Source organism: Haemorhous mexicanus, chromosome 5, assembly GCF_027477595.1.
Source record: "Haemorhous mexicanus isolate bHaeMex1 chromosome 5, bHaeMex1.pri, whole genome shotgun sequence".
Classification (NCBI taxonomy): domain Eukaryota; kingdom Metazoa; phylum Chordata; class Aves; order Passeriformes; family Fringillidae; genus Haemorhous; species Haemorhous mexicanus.
The window spans coordinates 65,927,969-65,943,391 of NC_082345.1; the positions used below are offsets into that span (position 1 = coordinate 65,927,969).

Genomic DNA, 15,423 nt, shown 5'->3' on the forward strand with positions numbered 1-15,423 from the left:
CTGAAGTGGTACATTTATTTGCTCTGTTGGGGAGTTTTTTCCTAAAGAATTTATTATTTTGTGTATAAAAGCTACATTAATAGCAACTGCATTCATCATGGGTTTTAAGACTGTTGTTGTTGTTGTTCTTAATAATTTATAATGATAAAATTATTGTTGTTATTATTATTTAATGAAGAATATCTGAATAGTAAGCAAATTAACCAATTCTAACTTTCAGTCAGACTCTGAGCAAATTTGATAGTCTGCAGTTGAACTTTGACACCCAGCTCTGAAATAAAATATATACGTTCTCCCTCTGACACTCACAAACAGTCCCGAGCACTTCTTCAAGTCAGGATCTGAAACAATGTCAAGACAAAGTCTGAGGGGTTCAGAAGGAAGCTTTGGGACATATCTGTTAGCCCTAGATTGGGCTAAATAGTGTTTTAAAATAGTGTTTTGACAGTGATTTCAATGCAAGTAGGATCAGGACCTCGGACATAGAACAACTTGTCCTATATCTTCAGTGACCATATGGAGAAGTCATGGCATCTTCCCAAGTGTTCTCAACAAAGTGAAATAGATTTAGCTATTAAACTATTCTATTGCAGCTTTTCACACCATACAGCCTATGTTATAAAAACTGAGACAACATGAAAAAAGATTTTTTTTTTATTTTAGGGCTTATTTTGTTGTTAATCTTTTTATGGTCTGCCTTTTCCCTCCCAGCTGTTTTCTTTCCTATTTATTGCACGTGGGTTTTATTGGAACATAGCTGTCCAGAAATCAGTGCTTTTGAAGGCAGAGTAGACACACAACTGAACCCTACTAGATGGCCTGCTCTGTTTACATGAGGCTTGTTAAATAACACAGAGCAGAACACAAGCAGTGAGCATCAATGTGGGTTTCCATCATTTATCATCTGCAGATTACAGTGTTCCTGCAGCTACAAAAGATAAAGGCACAACAGAATGTAATATGAAGGCAATATCCCTTTAGAGATTTTTGTGGTGCAAATTGCTGTACAAGAAGTTAATTCTCATGGTTCCCAGAAGACACACAGGTCACCTGAACATACTGAAAACTGAATGTAAAACTATAGCAAAGCATTGTTTTGACAGGGGGACTATTTATGGATTTTTTATAACTTTGGAGGCACTCGTGCATGGTGGAAATTATTGCAAGCTTCCCAGTGATATCAGGAGTTCCTGATAAAATCCATTGATTTTATGGATTGATTAGAAAACTCCCTTTTTGAAAAACACAAAAAAAGAAAGTGATGTTTGCCTTGGAAAACTCAGAATCAGACTTCAAACACTTTGCACATGAGTCCATTTGAAAAATGATTCACTGTGGATATAGCTGGAGCAAATATATATTTAAATCATTGAAATCACAGTGTAACCAGAAAAGCTTACAACTTTGAAATTTTAGCTGGATAATGACAAAGAAGTAATGAGCTTACTGTCCCTTATTTGAGCTCACCAGAATGCTCTGATTTTACAGGAGTTTGACAATACTTGGCACAGATATGGTGGGGTTAGTAAGGGTGTTGCTTATTTCCTTTTCTGGTAGCTGCTGGTTGTGGTATTAAGCAGCAGCAGCAGCAAGGTTTGTTGCACGTTATTGCTCTCTGCATCATCTTTTGTACCTCAGTACAAAGTGATATTGAGAGGAGAGCCCTTTCCAGAAGTGTAAAGTGTATTTATTCAGATAAGTAAAATTCCAAGCCTCTCATACTGAATTTGCAAGGGAAAAAAATCTCTAGGAAAATATTTTTGTTTAGCTAGAGAACATCCTTTCCACTGCAAATATACTCTCACTGTTATAGGCTTAGACCATTCTCAATGCAGAAATAATTCTTGGGAACTCTCAACAAGATCACCACGTATCTGGCTCTTTCTTTCATTTTATTTTCAATTCTGCTATTGGACACAAGAGGATCTTTACAACACCAGTCCTCCTTACTTTGCACATTAAAGTCCCTCACTGGAATTGAAACTGGGAAACTTTCAGTGGGGTTGTGGCCTTGTTCTTTCAATAATAAATGTAATGCTAATTAAGTTTTTGTTTTTTATAAAATACTTTATTAAGAATAATAAGAGTAAACAAGGTTACAAAAATACCAACTTTATTAACTAATGAACATGTTAATTACAGAAGATTTGTATTACAAGTTATAACCAGAGTGTTCCCTTTTCATTAGGCATTCATCAAGTTGTACTTAATGGGAGCAATATTTTTCCCTCTTAAATAAGAAAAAATACTTTTATCATACACTGAACTCCACAGGCAGCTCCCTGAAGTTAGATCCAATGCAAGAAAATGCCACACATAAACGCCCGAGGGTATGTTTAAAAAGGAACACTGGAAAACTTTAGGGTGAAAAGCCATGTCAGTTCCTGCCAGCAGCCCCAACATTCAAAAACAGTTATATACCAGTGCACATGAGAGAGGAAAAAAAATAATTGGTAAGGAGACAAAGCTAAATAACCAACCTAATAGGATTCCTACAGTCTCCGTGGGGGTCAACTGGTTCACAACCAGCTTTACAGAAGGATGATGACAAAGCCTCAACTCCTGCTGAGGTTGCCTTGGAGCTGAGAATGTGTACATTCTCAGCTCCAAGGATCCACGTGGAAAAGCACTGAACAACTCTTAGGCTCTGCTTTTATGACAATCTCATTCACTGAATTCAAGGGACAATTTGCCTGAGTAGATTTTGACCCCCAGAAATATATTTGGACCCTCATCTGAAAAGCTCTAACTCAAGTGAGTAGCTCTGTCAAGTACATTGGCATTACCTGCAGGAAGGGATTGCAGAATGCCTCAGAGAATTTTAATCTTAAACTAGAGAAGAAGATTTCAGCAGTAGCAGCAAAAATCTAGACCAGTACATTCCTAATGAGAGCTACATTTTTCTGAGGGTCATGAGGTTTATGGGAGAAAAAGAGATAGGGGGAAAATTTTTTTAAGGGAAAAATGTTTTCTTTAATAAAAAGAAGAAGTGTTAGCCAGTTGCAATGCCCAAAGAAAATAGTAATTAGGTTAAACTAACTTCAGTTGCACAAAATCACCTGTTAGGTTTTAATTCCATAATTTTATATCCAAAAATTACACCTTTCAGAGATTGAGGATTAGTTACAGCAAAGAGAATGAGAATGAAATACAATGGAGTTTAAGAATGTCCTTAGACAAGAATTTAAGTTCTGCACCCTTTATTCTAATCTGATTAAAAACACATCTATGAAGTTAAGTTCAGATCATACTGAAGTTAGTAAGGGGCTTTTTAGCATTTAGATGGGCACTAGATCAGGTTCTCTTGTTATAACAGAGAGAAAAAATATTAGAACAGTGAAAAAATATCTATAGTGTGTCCTTTCTTAAGAGAGTCCTGTAGTTATAGCAGTTGCCTGGTACGGTACCATTGGTACCAACAAGAAATATTCACAGGAATAAATGAAGTACAGATTCATTACCACATATCATTATTCTTCTCTTCCCTTGCTCTTCAGGATCTCAGGTGCCCTCCATTCTGAGACAGGGAGAGCAAAAGTACCTGGTAAGCAAGTGCATACAAACTTGTTAAGTTCTGGAGCACTGACTCTGAACAATTTATTTTACTGAGGCATTGCCCAGAACAAACAGGTAAAAATCCTTACACATTGTCTAAGAAAAAACAGTATTTTTTATCATATATGTGTGTGTGTGTGTGTGTGTGTGTGTGTGTGAGATATATATATATATATATATAAAAATCACAGTCTTCTGCACAGCAGAAGCTTATAACTAAAATATTTAAGGATTCAAATTTTTTAGATAGACATAACAAAATGCCTGCAAATATAATACAGTGAGCACATGACAATTCTTCGAATACAAAGAGTGAACATGGAATTGTATATTTTATCCACATTCTACTTGTGGCTGAGAACAAAACTCACTTGGAGTTTTTTTAAAGTCTTTCTTAAAAATGTAATCCTTTCAATATGGTCAGTATATACTTAGTACGAATACAGTCTTCACCTACATGACAATAATTAAGTGTAAATACAACAGAGTTAATCCTGCCCTCTGAGGCCTGGTAAGTAAGAGAGGCTAAAGGAAGCATGAAGCCTTCAGAGGTGGCCAGAATAGATTGAGACAGACTGTCTGCATAGCATCCACAACCTTGAATCTGCTGTACAGAGAAGTCACATCTTGTCCAAAGAGATTATTTACATCAGGAGGAACTTCAGAAGCTCTGCTTGCTGAAACACTTCCTATGTGCCAGTAGAATCTGCTGGATATGTGACACAAATCTCAGCAAGCCAAGCCTCTTAAGCATGGGCTGAAACTCATCCCAGCTCACCAGATGTAAGCATGCTGAGTCCTAATGAAGTCAAAGTGCACTGCTGAAGAAAATTTGGTGAGCCAAGACAAGGCCTGTCTCCCAAGACATCTCCCCTGAAGTGGTTGCTTTCTGACAGGGCAGAATTCAACCCTGCATCTTCTGCAAGAAATGTCCTTTTGTATATCCACACCACGGTGTCCGACTCGTGGCTCTGCAGTTACATATGATACACAGACCAAACACTACTAGAAACATTTACAATTTACACAGTCACAAGTGAAGCAACAGTGCCATTATTTATGCCATTACACGTACAGTAGTAAAACTAACAATTGGATATATGCTGTATCAATTTTCCAGAAATTAAAGGGTAATCAGTGCCACCTATGCCAACATATTTGTACAACATTTCCAGACATAAAACTAAATGCCTACAGAGGAACAAGCACTTTTCATAGATTATGTTTTTGTGTTCCCTTTCTCTATCAGCATAAAGGAAAATAAGCGTCCCATATATAGACAGGAAACAAGCCACTGAACTATTGGAGATGTTGTCCATATTAAATACAAGATCATGTCAATCTCTGCAATTGTTTTATTATCTTGAAAGGAATTATACAAAAGATAGAATTTTGTCCAAATGTAGTTAAGGTTTTATTGAAGTTCTCATGTCTCTGAAAAACTATTAATGTATAACTTACTTTTCCCAGTCTTAAGTCTCTCAGCCAGGTGCTAGATTGAACTGTTCTTTTCCTTGCTGTAAATGCAGAGTTTAATGAAATAACTGGAACCAACCAAACTCTTAATACATGTCTGTTTAGAAAGATTTGGGCATACTAGATTTAAATTTCTTTTAATGCCCAAAGTCTTCCAATAGCTACTCAGGATTACTTTTTCAAACTGTATAAGATGATGTCTTTAGCACTGCAAATCCACAGTTATTTCTGGGTCAGATTGTACAGAAATGATGAAGAGTTTGCTACCCAAAATGGGGTTTGAGATATCTGTTAGAGGACCACATATACAGTGAAGGAACCAAGTGCAGAACTAGAGTCTGTAAGCATTGTGTAAAAGAAAGTGGTAGTGACTGCTACGAGAACTCTGCTTATGGCAGGCTTGTCAAAGTCCATCGATAATGAAAATATTGCTTTCTAAAGATATTATTCTTTAATAAAGTACTGAAATCTTTGAACTGCTATAAGGGAGAAACAGAAATATGATCATTAATGCTGTCCTGGACAGATGCATATATTTCTCAGTAGGGCTTTTGTTACATATGAGGAGAAATATACAGCTCACAGAAAGAATAAGATGTGTTAAGTAGAACTATAAATTGTTTCTCCTAAGATAATCTGAAGAGCAGCATCAAGGAGGTCATATGATCTATTTCTACAAAATCATTTATCATCCAGTAATGTCTTTGCAAAATTGTTTATCCATTCAAGTATCTTCAGGAGATATGTCACCATACTTGCATATACTGTAAGACACTCCAACATTTATAAAACAACACTGAAAGACAAAAACACCAAAAACACCCATAAATATTAAAAGAAACTCAACAAACTTGACTACCAAGTACTTAAAAAATTGTTGTTCTTTACATTACACATTAATTACAGGCTGTCCAGAATCTTTCAATGGGAGTTGTTGCCTTTTTCAGGGTTTTCTGTAGGTCATCATAATCTTGTGAATCCACCGGGAATAATATGAGACCCGAACAAAAATCCCAGGACGATTTCGAATGGCACATCCACGGCCAGGCACAATGACACCAATTACTATCTTCAGCCTGTTTTGTTCACAAACCAAAGGACCACCATAATCTCTCTAGGAAAAAAATAAACATGAGCGTCACTTCTCAATATGCTTCAAGACACAGCTCCCACCTGTCTACTACTGAAAGGTTTCTTTTGGGGATTACAAGATGCACCAGGCAATAGTGTTCTTGCCATAGGACATAAACCAACTTCCAATATCTTTTCTTTTCATAACCGGAACTTATAAAAAACAATGTCAGAGTTGGCCTCTGACCTTTTGTTCCTTCTGTGCAAATTAAGCTCTGTGATCCATCTTTACATGTCATTCTAATGACTTCAGACTACCAGACTTTATTCACCTCCTTCAGCTACCTGCAAGCCCAGTATTTTTTATGTGAATATAAACCAGATAAGCAGAATGCGAGTTGACAGATAAACATCTTTGCTATGATGACAGGCTTTGCATCAAACACTGATGCAAAGTCAGGTTAGTATCTTTCTACAAAAGATATCTTTCATTTCAGTTAATCATCCTGCAAGGCCCCAGGATGAGAATTTGTATGCACTAATAGGCAGAGGGAATAACAAACATAATAAAAAGGTAATACCTTTTTAAGAATTATTTTGAGACATAACTTGTTAAAATGATATATTTTGTTATTCTGAATGAATGAGATACCTACACACTAGTTTATGCATTCCATGAAAATTTGGAGTATAACCCACTGAGATCAGTTAGATACAATCACGTAGATCTGGGACTTGAACATAGATGCTTCAGTTTCTACCCAGGCTAAAGGTACACTGGACCCTGCAAACTCGCTGCAAAACTAGACAGCAAATTCTCATATCAGACAGTGAGTTATTGTTTAAAAAAAGGAAAACTGACAATTAGCATTGCATTCTCTCTGGATCACCAGAGAAACAACAATGCTTGACCTTTATTTGGTTTGGGATTTTTTCTGACTGACGGCAGACTAGTTCCCACATGAACAATGAACTATGTCAGAGCCATCAGAGCTGCTCATAAAACACTTTCAGGAGTGGAGTTTCACCTGCCAATCTGATTTTGTTCCTCTGCCGGTTCTCTGCTGAGGAAAGTAGCTTCAAAGGAGAACTTAGGGAACAGGAAACTGCTCAGTGATTAAGACTGATTGCTAATATTAATTCATTCCATTTCTTCTAGCAGGGGAAAACAAAGTGCAGGATCCCCAGCAGACTCCCATGCAGATGTTTCATTTATAAGTCTTGACAAGTCTAAGACCTCATTTACAATTAAACATTTTATTTTGAAGAAAATACTTTGCAACAAAAAATGATCCCATAGATTATTAATAACAAATGGAAGAGGCCTCAGTTTTATGAAGATGACCTCTGTTCCCCAAGGTTTGGTAGTACCCCTGGGTAGGGAAAATTTGACTACACAGTTAGGGTCGGTATTAGGAAATCAACAATCCTATTTCAGATAATAAATTCTTAATAATGTTTGTGACTTCCCTCTTTCTAGATATCCGCAGTCAGATTTTCCATCAAAAAAAATATCATATCTTCCTGTAATAAATTATTTACAACTTTTCTCCTCAGATGTCTTTTCTCCATCATCAAAACTAGTTCTCAGCAAAACAATGGTACCAAACTGCATGATCACTGAAGTGGCTCTCCTGTCCTCATGAAGATGCTGCTCAGGCTCAGGAGACCAAAATGCTCCAGCCTCCTGACTCATAAAAACTTCAGTGCATTTTTGGATTTTTCTCCTTCCCTAATAACTTTATGCCCTCTGTTCAGTATGGACTGTTAGGCATTTTGCATGCAATACCTCATCTAAATAAGGACGTAAATTTGCTCCAGCCTTTGATTTCTACTCAATCAAAACATACAGCCATTGCTACCACAGAGCCCACCTTTACCCTTAGTATAAAAGTTTGCCTCAGTCTAGTGAAGTGTTTTAGTATATGAGTATATATAAGATTCCTGCAAATCTTTCAATGGTGTGGTAGCACAGTAAAATCAAAGTAATTTCTGCACTCTGACATAAAATAGAAGACTTGTAATCCAAATCATTTTTCAATGCAAAAGTTTAGTGCAATGAGAATAAGTTTAAAAAGCCTCCAGTAATTTATTTTTTGGTAAAGAAATAGCCAGAGTCCTAAAAATGTTTTAGGAAATGCAATATTTACCTCACAAGGCCCAGCACCTACGGTTTCAGCCACAGCACAGATTTCAGACTCATTCACAGTAATCTTTCCTTTGAGATATTGGTTGCATTTCTCATTTCCCAAAATAAACAGGTTTGCTACTTGGAGAAGGCCATCATAGTTGACTACTACAATTGAAAAGAAAATAAAAAAAATATTGTATTTTAGGGGAAAGTGTTTCAAGATGCAGTCCACATAAAGTTATTAATGTAATTTCAGTTATTATAGTTTCTCCCCAAAACTCATGTTTTTGTCTATCCCCACTGTTATCACGCTTTTGTACTTTCTATTTCTTATATTTTCTGAAAATAGGATTTGCCAGACATTTGTTTGGTTTTCATGTCTGTTCAGTTCTCTGAGAATATCTGAATAAGTTTTTTAGTACTAGAATAAAGGGCTGTGTAACTAGGCTTGCTCTACAGCTCACCACCAGACTGCCCAGTCATCAAAGAAATCAGAAAAGGAGCCTGAAAATGTTATCACTCCCATCAGTGGAGGGAGGATTCTGCTCCCTGCCTTAAACATGAGTTAATGTGTAACAGTGCCTGCCATGGCCTAGGGAAGGATGTGTTCCTTGAAAAATACTGTAGCAGAGTGGAGTTTTTCTCAATCTGTGCTGGCTCAGCTACCCTGAATGACTTTGTGCCTGCAAGGGCAGAGCCACAGCCTTGTGCAATCTCCATTCATCAGTGTGAAGGTCAGGAAGCAGGAGCCCTGTGGAGCTTACTCTTGTTCTACATGTCGAAAGACAAGCCCTGTACAAGCTGCAAAGATAAATAAAGGGACTGGACCTGCCCATTCTCTGCACAGCCATCAAAAGAAAATGCCAAGCTTGCCCTCCACTGATTTATAATCCTGTTTTCTTATAAAAAAATGGATGTAACACTTCTTCCTTCCCTGACCGGGATTCTGTGAGGATTATATAAAGTAGCGCAAAAAATATAGTACAAAGTCCTTGGATGACAGATGTTATGTATTTACTGTATTACATAACTCCACAACATTGCAAATTCCTTATCAGTTCTCTTAAGCTAAGCTTTCCTGTGATGCTGTGCTGTGCTCCAGCCTGATGTCCCTGTCCCCCAGACAGCCGATGCCCCCAGAGGATGGCTAATATGGACATGCTGGGAACATCAAAGGCAGTCATTTGGGAGAGGGCTGGTACAGATTAATTGCCACCCACAAAGAAATGGCAGAGTAGTGGCTATGAGGAAGACAGCCTCAGAATTCCAGCCTAGCTTCTGCTCTGCTTCCAGGACAATGTGAGTATTTTGCTGCTGCTTACTCAGGGTCTGTGGCAAAACAACATTTGAGCACAGTAAATATTGGAGTAATTATTGTCAACTGGCAGCTATTAACTTTTTATCAACACATAATTAGCCAGATATAGCATTTACCAGACTAAATAAATGTCTGTTCTCCCACATATTTGTATTTTCTTCACACAAAACTGTGTTTAATAAACATTAGAAAGGTTGCAAAGTCAAGTACTCAAAAGTTAGGAAATGCCAGACTTAGGGTTGCCTGTGCATCCCTAGTTTGCTGTTATTGTGTATATTAATAGTCTTTGATTACATGTTTCTGTATTAGTTTTTCCACAGAGTCCTGCTTTGGATTACAAAAAGAGACTGCTCAAGTAGGTGAACAAAGATTTGTCAAAAAAACGCTGTTAACATTCTGCAGAGCAATTTTGCTTTTTTTTTTTTTTTTAACATTGGTATTTTTCTCTAATTCACTCCTTGAAATGTTTGAATCATTTTGCCTTTCCCTGAAACAACAACAAAAAAGGAGAGACTAGTTGAAAATGTTTCATATTAAATTAAGCTGGATAAAAGGCTCAAAGATTTACACAATTAGGAAAAAAAAACAACTCTATTTTTTAACAAGATGTGTTGGACAACCGTGGCATCAGGCCATACCCGCAGCCTCACCTATAATGACAAGAGGAAGTAAGTTGTCAACGTATTCATTTAGTTTTTAAAAATAGTTTCTTACATCCAGTGTATCCCCATCCATAAACACTGCAGCTGGTCTTCTCTGGAATGGTACATCCAGAAATGGGCAAGCGGATTATTTCTACAAAATTTGTCAATATAGCGGGTCTGAAAAGAGAAAAAAAAATAGATATAATGGATTTTACTTAACCTTCTCAACTGTGTTTTTAAAATTACATTAAGTCTATTATAGACCACAGCAATTTAAAACTATGCCAATTCTTTTCCTTTCATTTTCTGTTTCTGAAGAATATGATGGATTCTTCTACCTATTTTTTGTACTTCAGCTGCCAACTGTCAAAAAATTCTTGAAATGCTGTCACCACTTGTATGCTATTTAACTTGGGTTTTAATCTTAAAAGTAGTGAAGGCATTTCATTTGGATATATAGGTTTATTCATATGGAGAAATTTTGGAAGCTTGTATATACACAAGGATCTCAGCTACAATCTGGTGCTTATTCTATAAATTAAAACCATATACTAGTCCATGTAAGTACTTAGTGGGTTTTCCTTAAATCTCCCAACAACCTAGACAGGGTTAACAGGAAGAATAATGTAGGTATGATTTCACAGGAGTGACATCTGTTTTCTGAGTACCACCGATGGGCCTGCATTTCTGCATGTATCAAATAAAATTTCTTTCAGTTGGAAATTTACCCCATGGAGACAGCATCTGTAGTACTGGGGATAGCAGGGCAATGAACTTGCAAATCTCATTCAGGAAGAATCTCACCCAGCAGATGAAAGTGAAAAGATGAAAATTCACAATAACACAATAAAGCTACTAACCTGCTAAGTTTCAGTAAGACCAAATCTGACCCCACGGGGCCATACACCAACTGGGAGATGTTCCGGACTTGTTTGCGCTTCTCCTCTCCCTTTCCTTTGATATTATGGACTCCAAGCCAGGCTTTGTAGTCTTTCAAATCTTTGTACCTAAATGAGGCAAAGTTGGTTATGATTTTGCTGAGGGTATAATAAAATACCAGAAAAACTCTGCTTAATATGATTATGCTGGAAGATCTTAATGAATGCTCCTTAGCAGAAATGGCTTCATGCTGCCAACTGCTATTCCAAAATCAACATGCTTGGATGTAAGGTTTTGGCCTGAAGCCATTACATAATTTTATCTTTAACTGTTACTAAAATCTTTTTTTTTTTTTTTTCATAGCAGTATCCAAACATTTAAATCCTTGGACAGTATGAACCTTTGAACTTTTTTAGATTTACCCAAGTTTTCTATTTTATTTTGTCCAGTTAAGCAGAAGCATGAGATTATTCTCATAAAGAGGCAATTGTTTAACCATGACACTTGGAAAATCTATTTATGCTTCTATGTAAAATAGCCAGGGCTATTTAGATTTACAGCAATAATAACAGAAAATAGCAAGGTCCCACAGGCCTTTTATATCAGAAAAGCAGTGTTAAAGCCAAACAGGAGGAAAAACTGCTGCATTCAAGTTGAAGAAGCATCATGCTGATAAGTTCCGAAAAATAGGTCGATTTTAATATTGCAAAGTTCCAGACTACTGTACCGAGAAGGGAAACACTGCCTTGCTGTAAGAACCCACTCTTCTTTTATCAAAGTACCCCCACAGATATGCTTATTCCTGGAGGAAGAAAAGAAAAGGACAAAGATTAAAAAAAAAAAAAAAATCCCCACTAATATTAGTTTCTACATAGTCAAAAAGTTCAAAGAGTGTTTTGTTCCCCACACACTTGCTGGTGAAACGTGGCAGACTGACAACATTCAAAAACTTGTCTCTGTCCCTTTGCTCCAAAGTTTCAACACTTACAGTAACATGACTTTGCAGAGCTTTACTCCGATGTGCAAAAAACCAGAAAGAAAGACAAATTCAGTTACCCTGTTCATTTAGTGGTTTCAAAGCTGAATTTGTAATAAGACACCTAATTTAAAATGAAAAAAAAAAACAAAAAACAAAAAAAGGAGCCAATTCTTTGTAACAGCAATTGGACTGAAACTTTCAAGCAAGTCCCCAAACTGCCACCAGATGTAAACAACATTTGGTCATTATTCATGTAAGTCTTATTCAAAGCATTGACCTCAAGGTGGAGAGTTCCTATTTGATTACAAGCCCCAGGAGATTTGTGTCCCCACATACTTCAGTTGGAAACAATCTGCAGTGTATGACATCCTACATGTGATTATAGAAAACCTGAAGCATAATATATCAAGTAAAATTAAAGCAATTAAGCATGACAGTTCTTTAAAAAAAAAAATTACTGTGGAATGTAGATTAATTAGTTTCCTTCTTTGTGCCTCCAAAATCACATTTATTTTCTGTAGCTCTTTGGAAAGTGAATCAGAATTGTCAGCAATTTGGGAAAAGCTTAAAATCTCACAATTTATAAATTCAAATCACACAAATGTTCAAAGCTTTGTGAAGAACTACTGCATGGATACCAGACTATATATGGAGCTCACAGACAGCAGGATAACACAGAGCTTTGACTTTTTTTAATCATATTTTGATTGAGGAGAAAAATATCTGGTCCAAAAGGCTGGAGTCCTCTAAAATTTAGGTTCTAGCTTGTTTTATAATAAAAATATCACGGTCAGGAGTATATGTTACATTTGCATCACTTATTGTTTTATACAGAATTTCATCATCTGTGTTAGAAGGTTCATTAGTACACACAGAAAGGCTAATTCTTCACTTAAATATGGGGCAAATTTAGAGCTGGTTCCATGAAGCAGATGAAATCCATTTAAATACACTTAAATACATTTGATTACAGAATCTGAATTGGATACACAAGAAAATTTCATTGATCAGTTTAACATTTAGAGATGGGCTTTGTTTACCAAATATGAATAGCTTCTAAGTTTCACTGGGCCTTCACTATTCAGACACAGCAATTCCATTTGAAGTATACAGTTAGGCTTTCTTGCAGAAAGATCAGATGTCATTAAGATTTTGTTTCAGACAATATTCTATTTGCTTCCTTGGTAACAATACAAAATAAAACTACATTTTTATGCCCACATGTAATACTTCAGAACAGATTTTGCTGCTGGAGTATTCCAGGAATCCGTTATTCATAAAAGGATCTGCAAGCATTTAAGCACTCATGTTTCATGGAACTTTATTGCATATCCAGGTTCAACTACCCTAAAAATAGCTATTTCAATTTTAGACACCCAGATGTAATTCACCTTACCTGCCTAAAAGTTCATCAAATATCAAGGCTACTTTTAAAACAGATTAACTTTGCCAGGGAAAGACTTAGCCCACCTATCTGGTTATTTGGTCAAGGAATAGAGTGATCTTCCTCTAGGAATGTCTTTCTGAGCCATCCGATACACTCCCAAAAAGGTTTTGAGCTGATGGATCTCACACGATGCCAAGGTTACAGGGATGGGAAGATCCCACCCCCCTCCATGAACTTCTCTAGCTATGAAGAGATGTAGAGAATGTATATTTTATCTTTTCCTTTACCTCCATTTTTCATTTAATACCTCTTTTGCAACATAGTTTTAAATGAGATGATGAATCATAAGCTAATAGAATTGAGCTTCCCATTAGTCTGGCCCAACAGACAAAGGATTTTTTTTTAACCTTTTTTTCTTTCCTGACAGAAAAACCAGGGCCGATGCATGAGATATATCCTGTTATAAATTAATGATTCACACTTCCAGCTGATGAGTTATCAACCAGAGTAAAGAGCATAGGAAACAGCCTTTCTGTGTTCTGGCTTTTACACAGCAGCAAAGATCTGCCATAATATAATACATGTGTAATATACAAGTCGTACATGTCAGGGTCTTGTCTTGTTTTACAGAATGAAAAGGATTTCCTTATAGCTCCTACTTATTTATTTTTTTTTAATACCAAATAAATTTTAACTTCATGCAATGTCATAGGGGAAAGCTTTCTTTGACACGGGTATAAATTCTGAATCCTATGCTTCACAAATAAATGCTTTGCCATCAAAGTGAAAATATTGATCTGAAATTCAATTCTTTTCTATCAGTCTCTAAAATAACCACTTTAATGCTGAATGTGAAGCCAGTGTTATGAAAAGGTCTGCAGTAGCTTAGTGGAAGAACAGAAGACTATGAATGCTTTGCAGGTTCATCTATGTAAGTTAGCTATAATGAACATATAAAGTATTTCACTAGCAGAGTGAATACTATGACATCACCTGACAACAGAGGAATGCTGATTCTCTGCTTTTACAGAACTTAACTGCAATGTAGAAATATTCTTTTATTGTTCTTATGGCCAACATTCTCTACAATTCTAAAACAAATATCCTAGTAGTTGTATTGCCCTTCTAATCAAAGTGATAGTTACCTGTACGTCAAACTAACCACCCATCCTTCGTTAGTTTGTGTTGGGATTCCATTTACAACTCTCAAATGTTTTGTTGAGGCACAAGGAATGGCAGTATCTGAAAGCAGGTCCAGAGATCACATTTTACTAAAAGCAGTGGTAGGAAACCTGCACAGTTGCACATAAGGACCACAAGAAGGTCAATATTTATTATGTATTAACTTTCCCGTGCTAATGAAATATATTTCTAGGCCATCAAAACTACTTCAGTGAAGCTGAGTAGGTCAATTTAAATATCCATAGGGAATATAAAATACATAAATTTAAATAGGTTTTTGAGATTTACATAGTTAAAAAGCAAACATTGAAGCTTATTACTAAATCTCACCACTGGCAAGACATGACAGTGAGAATAGATAAAGGAGTATAACAAAGCTATTCCCCATTTTTCTCTTGTAAAATTAATTTTGCTCAGTTTGTATGGTGGGTTTTTTAAAACTTTACTAATCTTTATTTTGTTTCCCAATTGGAAAGAAATGTCTAGATTTAGAGGATAGTCATACACTGCACAGCTCATACACAAACTTACTTACCATCCAAGCTGGTTGTCGTAGGAGTTGTATCACCTTCACCTAGACAGACACAGAAGATAGCCATAATAAAAAATTAAAATACATTTTAAAATTGACTGCATTTCAACAGCAAATGACATATTGTTAAGTTTAATGGTTCACAAAGTTTTAAACTTCAATGATTTCTTCAGTACACTGCAAAAGCAGTATTCAGTAAGGCTTAACAAGGGGACAGAATTTTTTTCCAATAGAATGAAATAAGAAAGAAACATTTTGGAGCAGGGATG

General features: G+C 36.2%; 1 protein-coding gene across 5 annotated transcripts in view; it reads right to left on the minus strand.

Annotated features, from left to right (window-relative positions):
- Nucleotides 1-2,096: 2,096 nt before the first annotated feature.
- Nucleotides 2,097-15,423, minus strand: part of HGF (hepatocyte growth factor) — a 58,219-nt gene continuing 44,892 nt past the window's right edge. For 3 of the 5 annotated variants that reach the window (XM_059847446.1, XM_059847444.1, XM_059847443.1), the window contains exons 12-18: nucleotides 15,158-15,196; nucleotides 14,586-14,682; nucleotides 11,802-11,876; nucleotides 11,056-11,202; nucleotides 10,266-10,372; nucleotides 8,253-8,398; nucleotides 2,097-6,145 (exon numbers count right to left, since the gene is read on the minus strand). In XM_059847446.1, the coding sequence (XP_059703429.1) occupies nucleotides 5,975-6,145; nucleotides 8,253-8,398; nucleotides 10,266-10,372; nucleotides 11,056-11,202; nucleotides 11,802-11,876; nucleotides 14,586-14,682; nucleotides 15,158-15,196 (782 nt within the window). In that variant the 3' untranslated portion in view covers nucleotides 2,097-5,974. Of the gene's footprint in view, nucleotides 6,146-8,252; nucleotides 8,399-10,201; nucleotides 10,373-11,055; nucleotides 11,203-11,801; nucleotides 11,877-14,585; nucleotides 14,683-15,157; nucleotides 15,197-15,423 lie in introns of those variants that run through there. The other 2 variants (XR_009486627.1, XM_059847447.1) reach the window with 2 other exon arrangements.